Raw genomic sequence first — 13,998 nt, forward strand, 5'->3', positions numbered from 1 at the left:
ATCACCCGGGTAACCAGAAACCATTGACATCTCTTCTCTATAGCTTCTTCCAGTGCCAGGCGGGCACTTTTTATGTAAGCACCCATTTTATTTTTTCTTCCGCGATTTTTAATAAAGCAGGATTACACTATATTTGGCTTCCTGTGCTTTCCCATGTATACCCATTTATGAATGAGTGATCCAGGGGACCATCCAAGGAGGAGAGAGGAGGAGTACAGTTTCCTTTCCCATTGAATTGGAGTGTTGATTGAGCGTTATAGGTCTGTGTGATCTGCCCATTTCTGGTGAGCACATACATATACCACAGCTCACAAGCTGGATATTTCCAGTTTACACATTTGGTCTTGGGAAGATCACATGGACTTTTGTGGACATCTGGAATCACTGCTTTGCACTTTAGATTTGCATTATTTTATTGATTCACAAATCCATAGTGACATTATTTGTTCCATATTGAAAACACTTGAGCCCCTTTTTTGTAGTGTTGAGTCTTAAAGCACAATACTGTATCTTAGTGCACTTCACTTCACTTGTGTCGCTCCTATTAGAACGGGTCCGCAGCTTCCCTATGGAAGGCGACCAGGTCGCCTTAGTGTGAACGGGGGCTAAGTGTTCAAGAACCAGATGCCTTCACATTGTCATACAGTACCAACGTGTTTGATGTTTACAGTATGTAAAACATTTAAATGTAAAGATGCAAGCAAATGCAATGTTGAAAAGTCAAATTAGACCTTGCTGTAAACTGCCCCTACAATGAGAAGACCCTGCATGCAGGGAGGAAGCCATGTATGCAGAGTGTTGTGGGTGTAAGGCCCTGAATGCAGAGTGCATCAGACCAAGGCAATTGATCTTAAAACAGTACTAAATCCAAAAGAAAACATTTATTATATTGCAGCTTACCAATTATTAGATATGATGGCTTCATTAGTTTTCTTATTTTTTTTTTTAAGCTTTCTTTCTTGTATTTTTATCTGGTGACCTGGCTAGCAAGTCTTTTGTTTTTCCCAACATAAGCTCTAATTCAAATGTAGCAGTTTAGAATGTTAAAACAATGTAACCAGTTTGTATCTGGGTGAATACTGACACTTCATTCCAACACGTAAAACTTTTTTTTTTGCTAGAAAATTACTTGGAACCCCAAACAGTATCATTTTTTTTTTTAGCAGAGGCCTACAGAATAAATTATTGGATGTTGCAATTTTTTTATGTCACAAGATATTTAGGCAGCGGTTTTTCAAAACGCAATTTCCCCCAATTTTTGTGTATAATGTGAAAGATGATATTACATCGAGTAAATAGATAAATTTTCATTGCCAGGAATTCCTTTTACATTCAGCTATCAGTGGGGAACCCCGCTGACAGCAGATGACTGTTAAAAACGCCATGGCCACCCACTCCTAAACAACCACATTGGTTGTTATTGGTTTATTGGTTGTTATAGATGGTGGGAACTGCTGGTTCCTCAACTATTGCATACCAGGACCACTACTTATTTACCGCATGCATTTATTCATTTTTTTCCCTCTTGTGAATTGACTTTAACTCCTGTTTTATGCAGTATTTACTGAGTTTTTTTGCTTCATGCTGTAAATACTGCATAAGCTCAAAACACATACATCTCTCAAAAGAATCAGGGAACACAGCTCCAAGGTCTCAAACATCAGATGCCGCAGAAGCAATCCTTTACCGCAGTATAATGTCAAGGATAAGCACCAATCCAGGATGAATCTCCCAAGCCATGAAATAAAAGAAAAGGGGATCTAGTGCTCTACGGATTGGTCCATCTGATCCATGGCCATAACCAGGAAGTAATACAGCACGGTCCCAGCACGCTGCAGGCTCTGCATACTGTTACTCGCTTTTATATGTCGGATATCATGTAAGCGCGATTCCTTTGCTTATGAGCTAATTAAATGTTACATACAGAGAGCACTAGATCCCCTTTTCTTTTATTTCATGGCTTGGGGGATTCATCCTGGATTGGTGCTTATCCTTGACATTATACTGCGGTAAAGGATTGCTTCTGCGGCATCTGATGTTTGAGACCTTGGAGCTGTGTTCCCTGATTCTTTTGAGAGATATATGTGTTTTGACCCTGTAGGGTCGCGTCATTAAGGTGAGAGGCAGAGATTGCTTGGTGGAGGGAAGCTGCAAGCACGGAAGTCACATTTACTGTGTGTTTTTTCACCGAACCACAAGTGGACTACCTTTCCTTTCTTGCACATCTTCAAACTATGGACTGTCTCGCAATACTTATATCAATATCATTGTGCATTTTTATGTTGATTTTGTCTCTGTGGGTTATCTAACAGAGGATTTTAGACTGCACTGCACTACTATTTTATACATTGTTTTAAGGTGTTTTTGATTGCCCTTGAAGTGTTAGCTGCTGGTCTACATATTGTTTTCTCATAATTCAGCGCTGAATCTTTAACACAAAAAAAAAAAAAATACTGCATAAAGCAATAGTGAATTGACATTTTCATAGTTACATAGTTAGTCAGGTTGAAAAAAGATACAAGTCCATCTGGCTCATCCAATAAATCAGTATTCAGGAAATTACCTAAATACAGCATGGAATCTATTTTGCAAATTAAGCCCAATGTGTCTTAAAGTGGAACTACACTGTATCTGTGCCCCACAATCCAAAAGTGCTATTTAAATATTTATAGCATACTCTCCCATCCATCCGTGTCTCCATGCTTTATTTTGTTGAGAAATCACTTACAAAAACACCTTAAGTAAAGGCAGATGATTCATGTAGCAATTAGACCCTGGAAACCATCTGCCCTTAGCTCAGGAATGCAGACAGGAGGGTGTGCTTAGCTGAGAAAACACCTCCTCCCTTCTGAGGACTCCTGGGATGTATGACAGCATTTGCCTAGACATGGAAACTAGGAAGTAACTGAAGAAATGTAGAGTATAAAGCAAGTAAAGTTAGCAGCATTAGGATTCAAAATAGTCAGTGTTGATTGAGAGAGTGCAGTCTGGTGATATCTGCACAGTTCCAGCCAAGACATCCTCCGTCCAGTAGAGGAGCAGCTTGGGACATGCCTATTCAATGCTAACTAACCCTAGAGCATCAGTGCTGGGGACTTCTGTAATCTCAAAAACGTTTTCATGCAAATACAATTTAACACCCTTTGGAAAACAGCAATTAACTCCTCTCTGGGTCACTTTCATTCTGATTTAACTTCTGTACAAAGGTACTGCACACAGCAGTATCCAAAAGTACCAATGTATTTAACCACTTAAGCCCCGGAAGATTTTACCCCCATTCTGACCAGGGTTTTTTTTGCGATTCGGCACTGCGTGACTTTAACGGACAATTGCGTGGTTTTGCAACGCTGTACCTAAACGAATTTGACGTCCTTTTTTTCCCCACAAACAGAGCTTTCTTTTAGTGGTATTTGATCACCTGTGCGATTTTTTTGATCATGCGCTATAAACAAAAAAAAGAGCAAAAATTTTGCAAAAATAATATTTTTCACATTTTTTTATATGAAATCCCCCCCCAAAAAAATGTAAAAATCTACATTTTTTAACATTTTCGGCCAATTTGTTTTATTTAAAAAAAAAAAAAAAAAAAAATCGCAAAAAGCGTATTTTGATTGGTTTGCGCAAAAGTTATCGCGTTTACTAACAAAGGGAAAAATTTTTGTCATTGTTTTTTTTTTTAACGCGTAATGGCGGCGATCTGCGATTTTTTTTGCGGTACTGCGACATTGCGGCGGACAGATCGGACCCTTGACTGACATTTTTGACACTTTTGGGGTTACCAGTGACATTTCTACAGTAATCAGTGCTATACATATGCACTGTTACTGTAAAATTACACTGGCAGTGAAGGGGTTAACTTTTTTTGAGAGGGAGGGGTGGTGTGTGTCCCTAGGGGCCTGATTCTAACTGTGATTGGCTGTGGCTTGAGGTGTAGGAACAATGATTAACGGTCCTACATAGTAGAACCGTATGATCACTGTTTCGACACAGGGGAGAATGACAGGCGGCTTGTTTACATCAGCCGCCTGCCTTTCTCCCTCTGCACCGACGATCGCCAAGTGACCGGCGGACATCGGGTCCGACGGTCACACGCGTTCGTGACCGCGCGGGAGCGCTCCTCCAGGGGTGCGCGCTCGCTCCCTAGACCCTTACAGCCTTGCAGGCTAGCTAGTACTACGTCGCTCTGCCTGTGAGGGGCTGACCGCCGCAGTAAATAGTCGTGCGGTGGTCGGCAAGCGGTTAATATACAGTTACTGGGAATGAAGTAGATGTCCATTTTCAGTATGTGTGCCGGCTCCTGCTCTGTAGTAATATGGTACCTGTAGTAGAACTATGACTTGTGGTACAGCATGGAAAGCACACGATGTGGAAGGAGCAGACCAATTTGGTATAGGGCATTACAAAACAGACATCACAAGTATCCAAAACACAACACGTGAAACCACAAATTCACACTCATTATAGCAAATAAACACACAGAAAACAAGATAAGAAATTACTCATATGTATTGTTAGTACATATATAATTCATGTAATAATCGCACTTCTCTTTATGTGCCTGTTGCCTAGATGGTTATCTTAAAATCAATTTGCATTCTGCATCCATTTGCTCTGTGTTCAACTCCCTAACAGAACACAGTGCTAACATTACATTTATTTAATCTATCTAGAATATTGAAAATATTCTAGAATATAATGTAGTACATTCTGTTCCAATCAAAAGCAGCAGTTGAATTACACCAAGGTTACATACAAACAAAAAAGGACTTCTTGGAATGTAAGGGTTAATGATGAGACTTTTTCAGGCAACAGGTAGTTATTTTGACAAATTTAACCGTGAAGTCATTTTTCAATATGCCAAGGAGATCTTGAGTTGCAGAGGATGGAGAGAGATTCCTGCAGTACTAAGTTGGTTTTTACTGCCACTGAAAAATAGAGCAGCCAAGAAAGCTTCTATGTTAGCCTCTCTTGATCTGCAGTTGCCATGGTGCTGCACATGCGATCAGGTTAGGACACCAGCCACTTGTTGGCTTGACAGTTCGGTTGAGAGCACAAGCAACTGTGACAGTTATCATTCACGTTTTGGGAAAGCGTTAGATTGTTGGATTTAGTTACACTTGAAATCTACAGACATACAGAAGTAATAGGAGGACGAGGTTGTAGACTTTGTTTCCATACTTTTTCTATCAAAAAAATCAACATAAAATTTGTGGAGATCAAAATAATTTGCTAAGAAAACAAGTTATACAAGTGCTGCTGGTCCAGTGTTCTTGTTTCAGGGTGAATCACAGCTTGGACTGAAGAGGTTTGAGGTACTTGTAGAAAGACTCATGAACCTTTGAAAAGAAAACCATGGACAAAGAAACCGATTAATACCTTTATTATTGTAGATGGAACAAATAGTAGATGTCACTAAATGGGGAATGGGACGGGACGGACACCTACATAGAATGAGATCAGCTGAAGATACCTTATGATTGAAATATTTTAAAAGCGACTTGCAAGAAAAGTATGGTGGCTGCCATTACTAACCTGACATTTGGGAAAGCTATTTACCTAGCTGTCATGCATTGGTTTAAATCCTGTCAGTCTCTGAACCATAACAAGTATAGAGACATGGAATTCTGACACTTATTGTGTATTGAAGCCAGAAAACTAGCATTTTCAAAAAGAAGGTCGACAATGGCAGCCTTATACTTTTCCCGTGGCATAATCACTTTAACAAAAGTGACATCTAGATGTTCCAAACAGCAACCAATCAAATTGTAGATGAGCAATCGGAGTTCTCATCTGTTCTACTTTCCAGTGCAGGTATCTGGGTAACTCTTTGATCAGCACTGCCATACTAAATGTTGGAATCCTGACTATTATATTTCAGGATGCCACCCTACATGGTTGTGTTAGATGTATAGGTTTCTTTTATGTTCTCTAATTTTCTGGCTTCAGTCATTTCTGATCCATAGACCAGGAACTAGTATGCATATCAAGACTTCTCTATGCTTTTACTGGATCCATGCTTATTCCAGGACTCAACCAGAAAATCTAAGTGCCGGTCTTTTCTGGCCTCTTCATTGGCTGGCAGGTGATGATGTCATCCTATCACTTGGAGACCAGCCAGACACTGTAGGCTGAGCTGCACATGCAATGCTCAGTTTACAGTGCTGGAGGAGACAGCGGGCAGGCAGGTAGAGGCATTTTATTGCAGAAGAGACAGTGCATGTCTTTTCTGCAATACAAGCTTGTATGCTCGCAGTTTTTTAGTTTTGCACCTATCCGCCAAACAAAAACACTTTCCATGGTATATTATTTCACCAGACCATAATAGAGCAAATAGGAGAAGTTCATTGTTTGGGTTTTCATACTTTTAGGTTCTCAAAATTTTAGTGACCAATAATGTAGTACTATTTCATTATTGTGGCCAGGTCTAAAAAAAAGTTTCACATATTTTTTCAGGTGAATATGAAATATTACATAGTACATAGTAGGTGAGGTTGAATAAAGACAATAGTCCATCCAGTTCAACCTGTGTAGGTGTGTGTGACTGTAATCATCTAACATAGCCTTTAATCTCCTGATCCTTGAGATGCAAGTCTAAGAGTCTTTTGAAAGTCACCATACTACCCGCAGAAACCACCTCTTGTGGTAGAGAATTCCACAATCTTGAAGCCCTAACAGTAAAGAACCCCCCACGTTGCCTGAGGTTAAAACGCTTCTCCTCTAATCGCATTGTATGTCCTCGAGTCCTCATGCAATTCCTTAGAATGAACAGCTTTTTTTCTAAGCTGAGATCCCCATTAAGATATTTATAAATTGCTATCATGTCCCCTCTCAGACGTCTCTTCTCCAGGGAGAATAAATCAAGCGATTGCAGACGCTCCTCATAATCAAGGTCCTCCAATCCCCTAATTAGTTTAGTTGCCCTTCTCTGGACTCTCTCCAGCTCCAACACATCCCTCCTGAGGACTGGCGACCAGAACTGGACAGAATACTCCAGATGCGGTCGGACCAGAGTTTTATATTGCATATTATTTTTACATATTCTCCTTTTGAGCTAGCAGGGGGCACTTTTGGCTCTTTCACATATTTTCAATATCTCGTGTGCTCTGTTTTCAGTGCTCAATAGCTCAGGTTGAAACTTATAAATGAGTCAGCAGCAATTCGCCCCCCTTGCTCAAAACCTATATTGCTCTGGGAATCCTTTGTCATGTATTAAATGTGTAATTGCAAAATAAAAATAAACAAGCAGGTAGGGGCATGTTAGTGGAGAAGAGTGAGAGCCGGTTCACATTCATGCGGCTGCGGCGTTCGCATGTAATGTCGGAGCGCACTGCTCCTTCATTACATGCGATCGGCTGTGCGGTGCGAGTTTAGCCATACACTTTGTATGGCTAAATTCGCACTGCACCCGCAGCAAACACGCACAGGACCCTTTTTTGCAGCCGCATCAGGATCGGATCGCACAGCGGTTCACACTTGTGCGATCCGATCCTGTGCGAACTGCAAGATCGCACTGCGATATGCGATCAAACTGGGGGTGTCGTTAAGATTACATTGACACCCCCAGAGTATCGCATATGGCAGTGTGAACTGCCGGGGGTGCGTTTGCGATGCGGGAACAGGCTGCGAATTCGCAGCCTTCCCGCATCGCATAAGTGTGAAAATGCAGGTCTTTTCTGCAATAAAAGCCTGCCTGCTCACAGTATTTACAGCTTTCCACCTATACAACAAATATAACAAAAACACTTTCAATGGTATATTATTTCAACAGACCATAATGGAGCCAATAAGAGAAGTTCCGAATTGTTTGGGTTTTCATACTTTAGGTTCTCAAAATGTTAGGAACATTTTCTTAACTTCTTAGGTATAGATGTCCAATAATGTAATACATTGACATTTGGCATTCTTTACCTGTGTCTTGTTAAGAGGTGATTTTTTGGCCCATTCAAACATATTCTCATACACATTCCCATCATATCTTCCCAGGACAGAGCTCAGCTGAGTGTCGCTGTAGTCAAATGCATCAACCAGAGCCACTGCATTAGGACGGATTACTGCCAGCAAATCCTTAACCCGCTGCTCTACTTGTTCCAACTGGGAGGAATTCAGAAGACCAGCCTGTAGAGAGGACATAATAAAATTATATTAATCTTATAGAGTACTTGTCATCTGTAAGAACAAAGGAAAAAAAATATCCTCTTTTCTGGATGGTCCTTTAACCATGGGCCATTGGACACTAGTGATGCTGTGTATTGTCTAGTTAGCAATCTTTTAGTAAAAAAAAAAAAAAAGTGAGTGCTTCTTCTAATGTCAACACTGTCAATAGCAATACCCAGCCCAACACCCTAAGGGAACTATTTATAAAACATTGGTTGCACAAATGTAAAAGATTAATGCCTGCATCATCATCAGCTTCATCTAGTGGCCAAATTGCAGTTTAATCTTCTGAAATACCTCAATGCAAAAACTATACCGTAATATGACCATTAGATGGAGATGAAGATAAAGGCATCAATCTCCTAAAATACAGCACATTTAGTTTCACTTGCACAAATGCTTCTGACATTCGTGCAACAAATGTTTTATAAATAGACCCTATGCCATTTTTTTTTTTTGTACCCCATCTGTTTTTTTCTAGAAATCTGCAACATTTTGTTATGGTCTACACCAGTGTTACTCAACTTTTTTCAGTTAATGCACCCTTTGAAAGCATATTCAGTCTCAATGTACCCCAGTCTAAAGCTAGGCTCATGCTAAATGCAGGTGCGTGTGGGAATCGCAGCTGTTCCCGCACCTGCAACTAAATTGTGCTGCTATTTACAGATGCGTGGGGCTGCCATTCATTCTTAATGGCAACCCCACGCATCAAAACACGCTTGCAGAGGTGGGAAATCGCATGATGCAGAAGCATTTCCTGGGCGCTGTGGTTTAAAAATGGTGCAGGAACTGTTGTTACCAGTTTTAAACAGTGTAGGAATTATATAAGGTGCATTAAATAGTTTAGCTAATAAATTAAATATAAAATTCTCAAGTGAAAGGTAATTATAGTGCATTAAATAAATAATATGGTGAAATAAAGTCCTTAATAATAATCCAATAGGTGACAAAGTGCCAAGTGAATAAAGGTGCTTGTACGGTGAAGGTGCCCTCTTGGTTCCCCACTCACCGGATTAAAATTGTAAAAAAGCCCTTGGTTTTATTGCACATTCGCCCAGGATCTGGTATGGGATTCCTTCAATGTGACCTCCGAGTTGAATTCGTCTCCGATATCACCGTTAAAACAAGAGAGGACCATCCATCGTGAAGTACGTAAAAGTAATTTTATTTCCCCCAAAGGCGATTCAATACTTACAGGATAAAAGAACTATATGAGCATGTATCAAAACAAACAAGTGGCGCCGCTCTTGGCGTGCGTTCCACATACAGGAAGTTCCCGACCGGAAATGACGTTCCGTCCGCAACCGGAAGTGCGTCAACGCGTTTCGCCGTCACAGCGTCTTCAAAGGACCTTTGAAGACGCTGTGTGTGACGGCAAAACGCGTTGACGCACTTCCGGTTGCGGACGGAACGTCATTTCCGGTCGGGAACTTCCTGTATGTGGAACGCACGCCAAGAGCGGCGCCACTTGTTTGTTTTGATACATGCTCATATAGTTCTTTTATCCTGTAAGTATTGAATCGCCTTTGGGGGAAATAAATTTACTTTTACGTACTTCACGATGTATGGTCCTCTCTTATTTTAACGGTGATATCGGAGACGAATTCAACTCGGAGGTCACATTGAAGGAATCCCATACCAGATCCTGGGCGAATGTGCAATAAAACCAAGGGCTTTTTTACAATTTTAATCCGGTGAGTCAACTGCACACCCTCACAGTTTTAATCACCTAATAATTTAACACTATTGTGCAGCGCGGGTTTAAATTTGTTTTTTCAGTGTAGGAATTAGTCAGGTCCATAAATATTGGGACATCTACACAATTCTAATCTTTTTGGCTCTATACACCACCACAATGGATTCAAAATGAAACAAACAAGATGTGCTTTAACTGCAGACTTTCAGCTTTAATTTGAGGGTATTTACATCCAAATCAGGTGAAAGGTGTAGGAATTACAACAGTTTGTATAAGTGCATCCCACATATACAAAGGGACCAAAAGTAATGGCAAAATTGGCTGCTCAGCTGTTCCATGGCCAGGTGTGTGTTATTCCCTCATTATCCCATTTACAAGGAGCAGATAAAAGGTCCAGAGTTCATTTCAAGTGTGCTATTTGCATTTGGAATATGTTGCTGTCAACTCTCAATATGAGATCCAAAGAGCTGTCTCTATCAGTGAAGCAAGCCATCATTAGGCTGAAAAAAAAAAAAAAACAAACCCATCAGAGAGATGGCAAAAACATTAGGTGTGGCCAAATCAACTGTTTGGAACATCCTTAAAAAGAAAGAACGCTCCGGTGATCTCAGCAACACCAAAAGACCCGGAAGACCACGGAAAACAACTGTGGTGGATAACCGAAGAATTCTTTCCCTGGTGAAGAAAACACCCTTCACAACAGTTGGCCAGATCAAGAACACTCCCCAGGAGGTAGGTGTATGTGTGTCAAAGTCAACAATCAAGAGAAGACTTCACCAGAGTAATTACAGAGGGTTCACCACAAGATGAACATTGGTGAGCCTCAAAAACAGGAAGGCCAGATTAGAGTTTGCCAAACAACATTTAAAAAAACCTTCACAGTTCTGGAACATCCTATGGACAGATGAGACCAAGATCAACTTGTACCAGAGTGATGGGAAGAGAAGAGTATGGAGAAGGAAAGGAACTGCTCATTATCCAAAGCATACCACCTCATCAGTGAAGCATGGTGGTGGTAGTGTCATGGCGTGGGCATGTTTGGCTGCCAATGGAACTGGTTCTCTTGTATTTATTGATGATGTGACTGCTGACAAAAGCAGTAGGATGAATTCTGACGTGTTTCAGGCATTATCTGCTCATAATCAGCCAAATGCTTTAGAACTCATTGGACGGCGCTTCACAGTGCAGATGGACAATGACCCGAAGCATACTGCGAAAGCAACCAAAGAGTTTAAGGGAAAGAAGTGGAATGTTATGCAATGGCCAAGTCAATCACCTGACCTGAATCCGATTGAGCATGCATTTCACTTGCTGAAGATAAAACTGAAGGGAAAATGCCCAAAGAACAAGCAGGAACTGAAGACAGTAGCAGTAGAGGCCTGGCAGAGCATCACCAGGGATGAAACCCAGCGTCTGGTGATGTCTATGCGTTCCAGACTTCGGGCTCTAATTGACTGCAAAGGATTTGCAACCAAGTATTAAAAAGTGAAAGTTTGATTTATGATTGTTAATCTGTCCCATTACTTTTGGTCCCTTAAAAAGTGGGAGGCACATATACAAACTGTTGTAATTCCTACACCGTTCACCTGATTTGGATGTAAATACCCTCAAATTAAAGCTGAAAGTCTGCAGTTAAAGCACATCTTGTTTGTTTCATTTCAAATTCATTGTGGAGGTGTATAGAGCCAAAAAGATTAGAATTGTGTTGATGTCCCAATATTTATGGACCTGACTGTATATGCCCTGTTGTGTTCGGCAGGCACTACTGATGAATGGGGCCTTGCTGCAACCACCCTGTGCAACTACGTGCACTGAATGCAGTTGAAGCACAGTGGTGCTGCATTTAGGGGGTAAAACATGCAATGAGGAGGCAAAATATTGCCTCCTCACCAGCTGTCAAATACCTCCGAAAAGCGATCCGAGCCTAAATGGCTTTTCAGAGCATTCCTTATTGCCAGTGTGAACGAGCCCTGAAAAAGCAGGCATACAGACATACATACATACACATGAACGCATATAAAACATACATTCACTTTCAGCTACGCCAACAGAAAAAGGGGAAGCATCCCATTCAACAAACCACGAGAGCATCCCAGAAAGCTGTGTGGGCATCAGATCGGCCCTTAGCAACCAATAATGTTGTCATCGGTTGGCAGGACGCGGGCGGGCAGCCCCCACTGCTTTATGAGTGACTGTGGCAGCTGCATGCATGTTTTAGACAGTGGACCGGCACTGCTGTAATTGAAAAAACGTTTAACTGGTGGCGAGAGGAATATTTCACTGGATGCCTGCTTAGTTGGGGAGGTTTTTAGTCATTTTGCCATGGCACCCCTAGGGCCTATTTGCAGCACCCTGGTAGAGACAGCTGGTCTACACATCTGCAATACAAACCAGCTTTATCAAAGTGCTCTGTACTTCACCATTAATATTGGAGATAAACAATGTTTCTTTATAACAGCATTTTTCCAATTGTTTTCATACAATTTCATTATGATGGCCAGGTCTAAAAAAAAATGTTCACATTTTTTTTATGTGAATATGAAATACTGCATATTATTTTATTACATAATCTCCTTTTGAGCTAGCAGGTGGAGCTTTTGGCTCTTTCACATATTTTTAACATTTATTTTGCTCTGTTTGCAGTGCTCAATAAATCAAGTTGAAACGTATAAAATGAGTCAGCAGTGATTCCCCCCATTAGTCGAAACCTATATTGCTCTGGTAATCCTTTGTCATGTATTAAAATTGCAAAATAAATAATATTTTATCTTTGTTTTTAAAGAAAATGTCCAACTTCTGTTTTGGCAAAACAGGAACAGGAGGAACAGAAACACAGGAAATGCAACACTAGGCCTTTGTTTACGGTCCCCTAATAGCAAAAAAAAAGAGAGAAGACCCAGTGCACAATACCCCAGCACAAGTGCTACCACCTCAGTGTTCTTCCTCTGACACCACCCTTTCACCACAATGTCAGATCTTCCTTTTTGCCACCATACAGGGTGCTTTCCTTCTGCAGGCCCCATTCACAGTAGCTCACACTGCCCCCCCAACACCACTGCCCCACATCCCCCTATCAAATGCCACATCCTTCAGCCCCCATTAGATGCTGTTGCCCCGTGCGCCTTGCCCCCATCAAATTCTACTGCCCCCACGCTCATCACCTCATTCCACACTACTGTCCCATCTTCCACACCACCCTCCTCAGACACTGCTTACTTCTGTTCTTTATCCTCCTCCTATCCCAAGCTTCAGTACCACCCTCCACAACCTGATGCTGCCACCACCCAACACTAAAGTCCCCCACTTCTTGCCCCTTTATTCCTTGTTGCTATCCATTACCCCCTATCCCATGCTGCTAGTCCCTACCCCACATCCTCTATCTCATACTCTGGTCCCCTGCTCCTCAGCCCCCATCCCATACTGATGTTCTCTGCTCCTCACCCCTCCATCTATTGGTATGGTCCTCTGCTCCTTATCTACTCCCCAAGTGTTGGAACCTAAAACCCACCTCTCCTTAAACCTGGTTCTTACGAGTGCCCCTCAGCTAGCAGTGTGCTGTGGGAGCACCCGTGTGGGCATGCTCTCAAGCCGGGCTGTGTGTGCCCATAGGGTAGGGCGAGACAATTAGTCAAGGCATAGAATACATTAAGGCAAAAAACGCTTAGATTTTAAAACCACTTTAAACTTAAACTAAAACATACAAGGGAAGACAAACCATTATAATGTCCTTTAAAAAGAAACCTGGGATTGTAAGATGAGAGATATTCCTTTTTCTAGCTACACCATCAAGTTTTAAAATATGAAAATTGTTATAGAAGTAAAAGCATGAACAGAAGTTAAAAAAAATTCTATACTCCATATTAAATACAAAAAATTATTCAGAATGTTTAAATACTAACATTATTAAAAACAATGCATAAAATCGTAATGCTGAAATCACCTTTTGTAATATTAACAGCATTAATACAATTGTTATACACAAACCTGAATAAAATCTCCTGTGTTTTTGCTGATTCCATACAGGGCATAGAGGAGGCAGAGGGAGCTCAGTATGCGATGGGACGAAGCATCCAGGATCTCAGATAGCTTATCCACAAAGAGTTGGACAACCACATAATGGCAGTGAGCCTAAAAGATAAAAATCAGGT

The 13,998-nt window shown here is 41.1% G+C and overlaps 1 protein-coding gene across 3 annotated transcripts in view; it reads right to left on the reverse strand.

The window, feature by feature from the left end:
• Positions 1-4,959: 4,959 nt before the first annotated feature.
• ACOX1 (acyl-CoA oxidase 1) overlaps positions 4,960-13,998 on the reverse strand; it is a 90,445-nt gene continuing 81,406 nt past the window's right edge. For 2 of the 3 annotated variants that reach the window (XM_082272075.1, XM_082272076.1), the window contains exons 12-14: positions 13,835-13,978; positions 7,909-8,115; positions 4,960-5,336 (exon numbers count right to left, since the gene is read on the reverse strand). In XM_082272075.1, the coding sequence (XP_082128201.1) occupies positions 5,286-5,336; positions 7,909-8,115; positions 13,835-13,978 (402 nt within the window). In that variant the 3' untranslated portion in view covers positions 4,960-5,285. The remainder of the gene's footprint in view (positions 5,337-7,908; positions 8,116-13,834; positions 13,979-13,998) is intronic. The other variant, XM_082272077.1, reaches the window with a different exon arrangement.

The sequence above is a fragment of the Pelophylax lessonae genome (assembly GCF_965119305.1).
Source record: "Pelophylax lessonae genome assembly, chromosome: 11".
Taxonomy (NCBI): domain Eukaryota; kingdom Metazoa; phylum Chordata; class Amphibia; order Anura; family Ranidae; genus Pelophylax; species Pelophylax lessonae.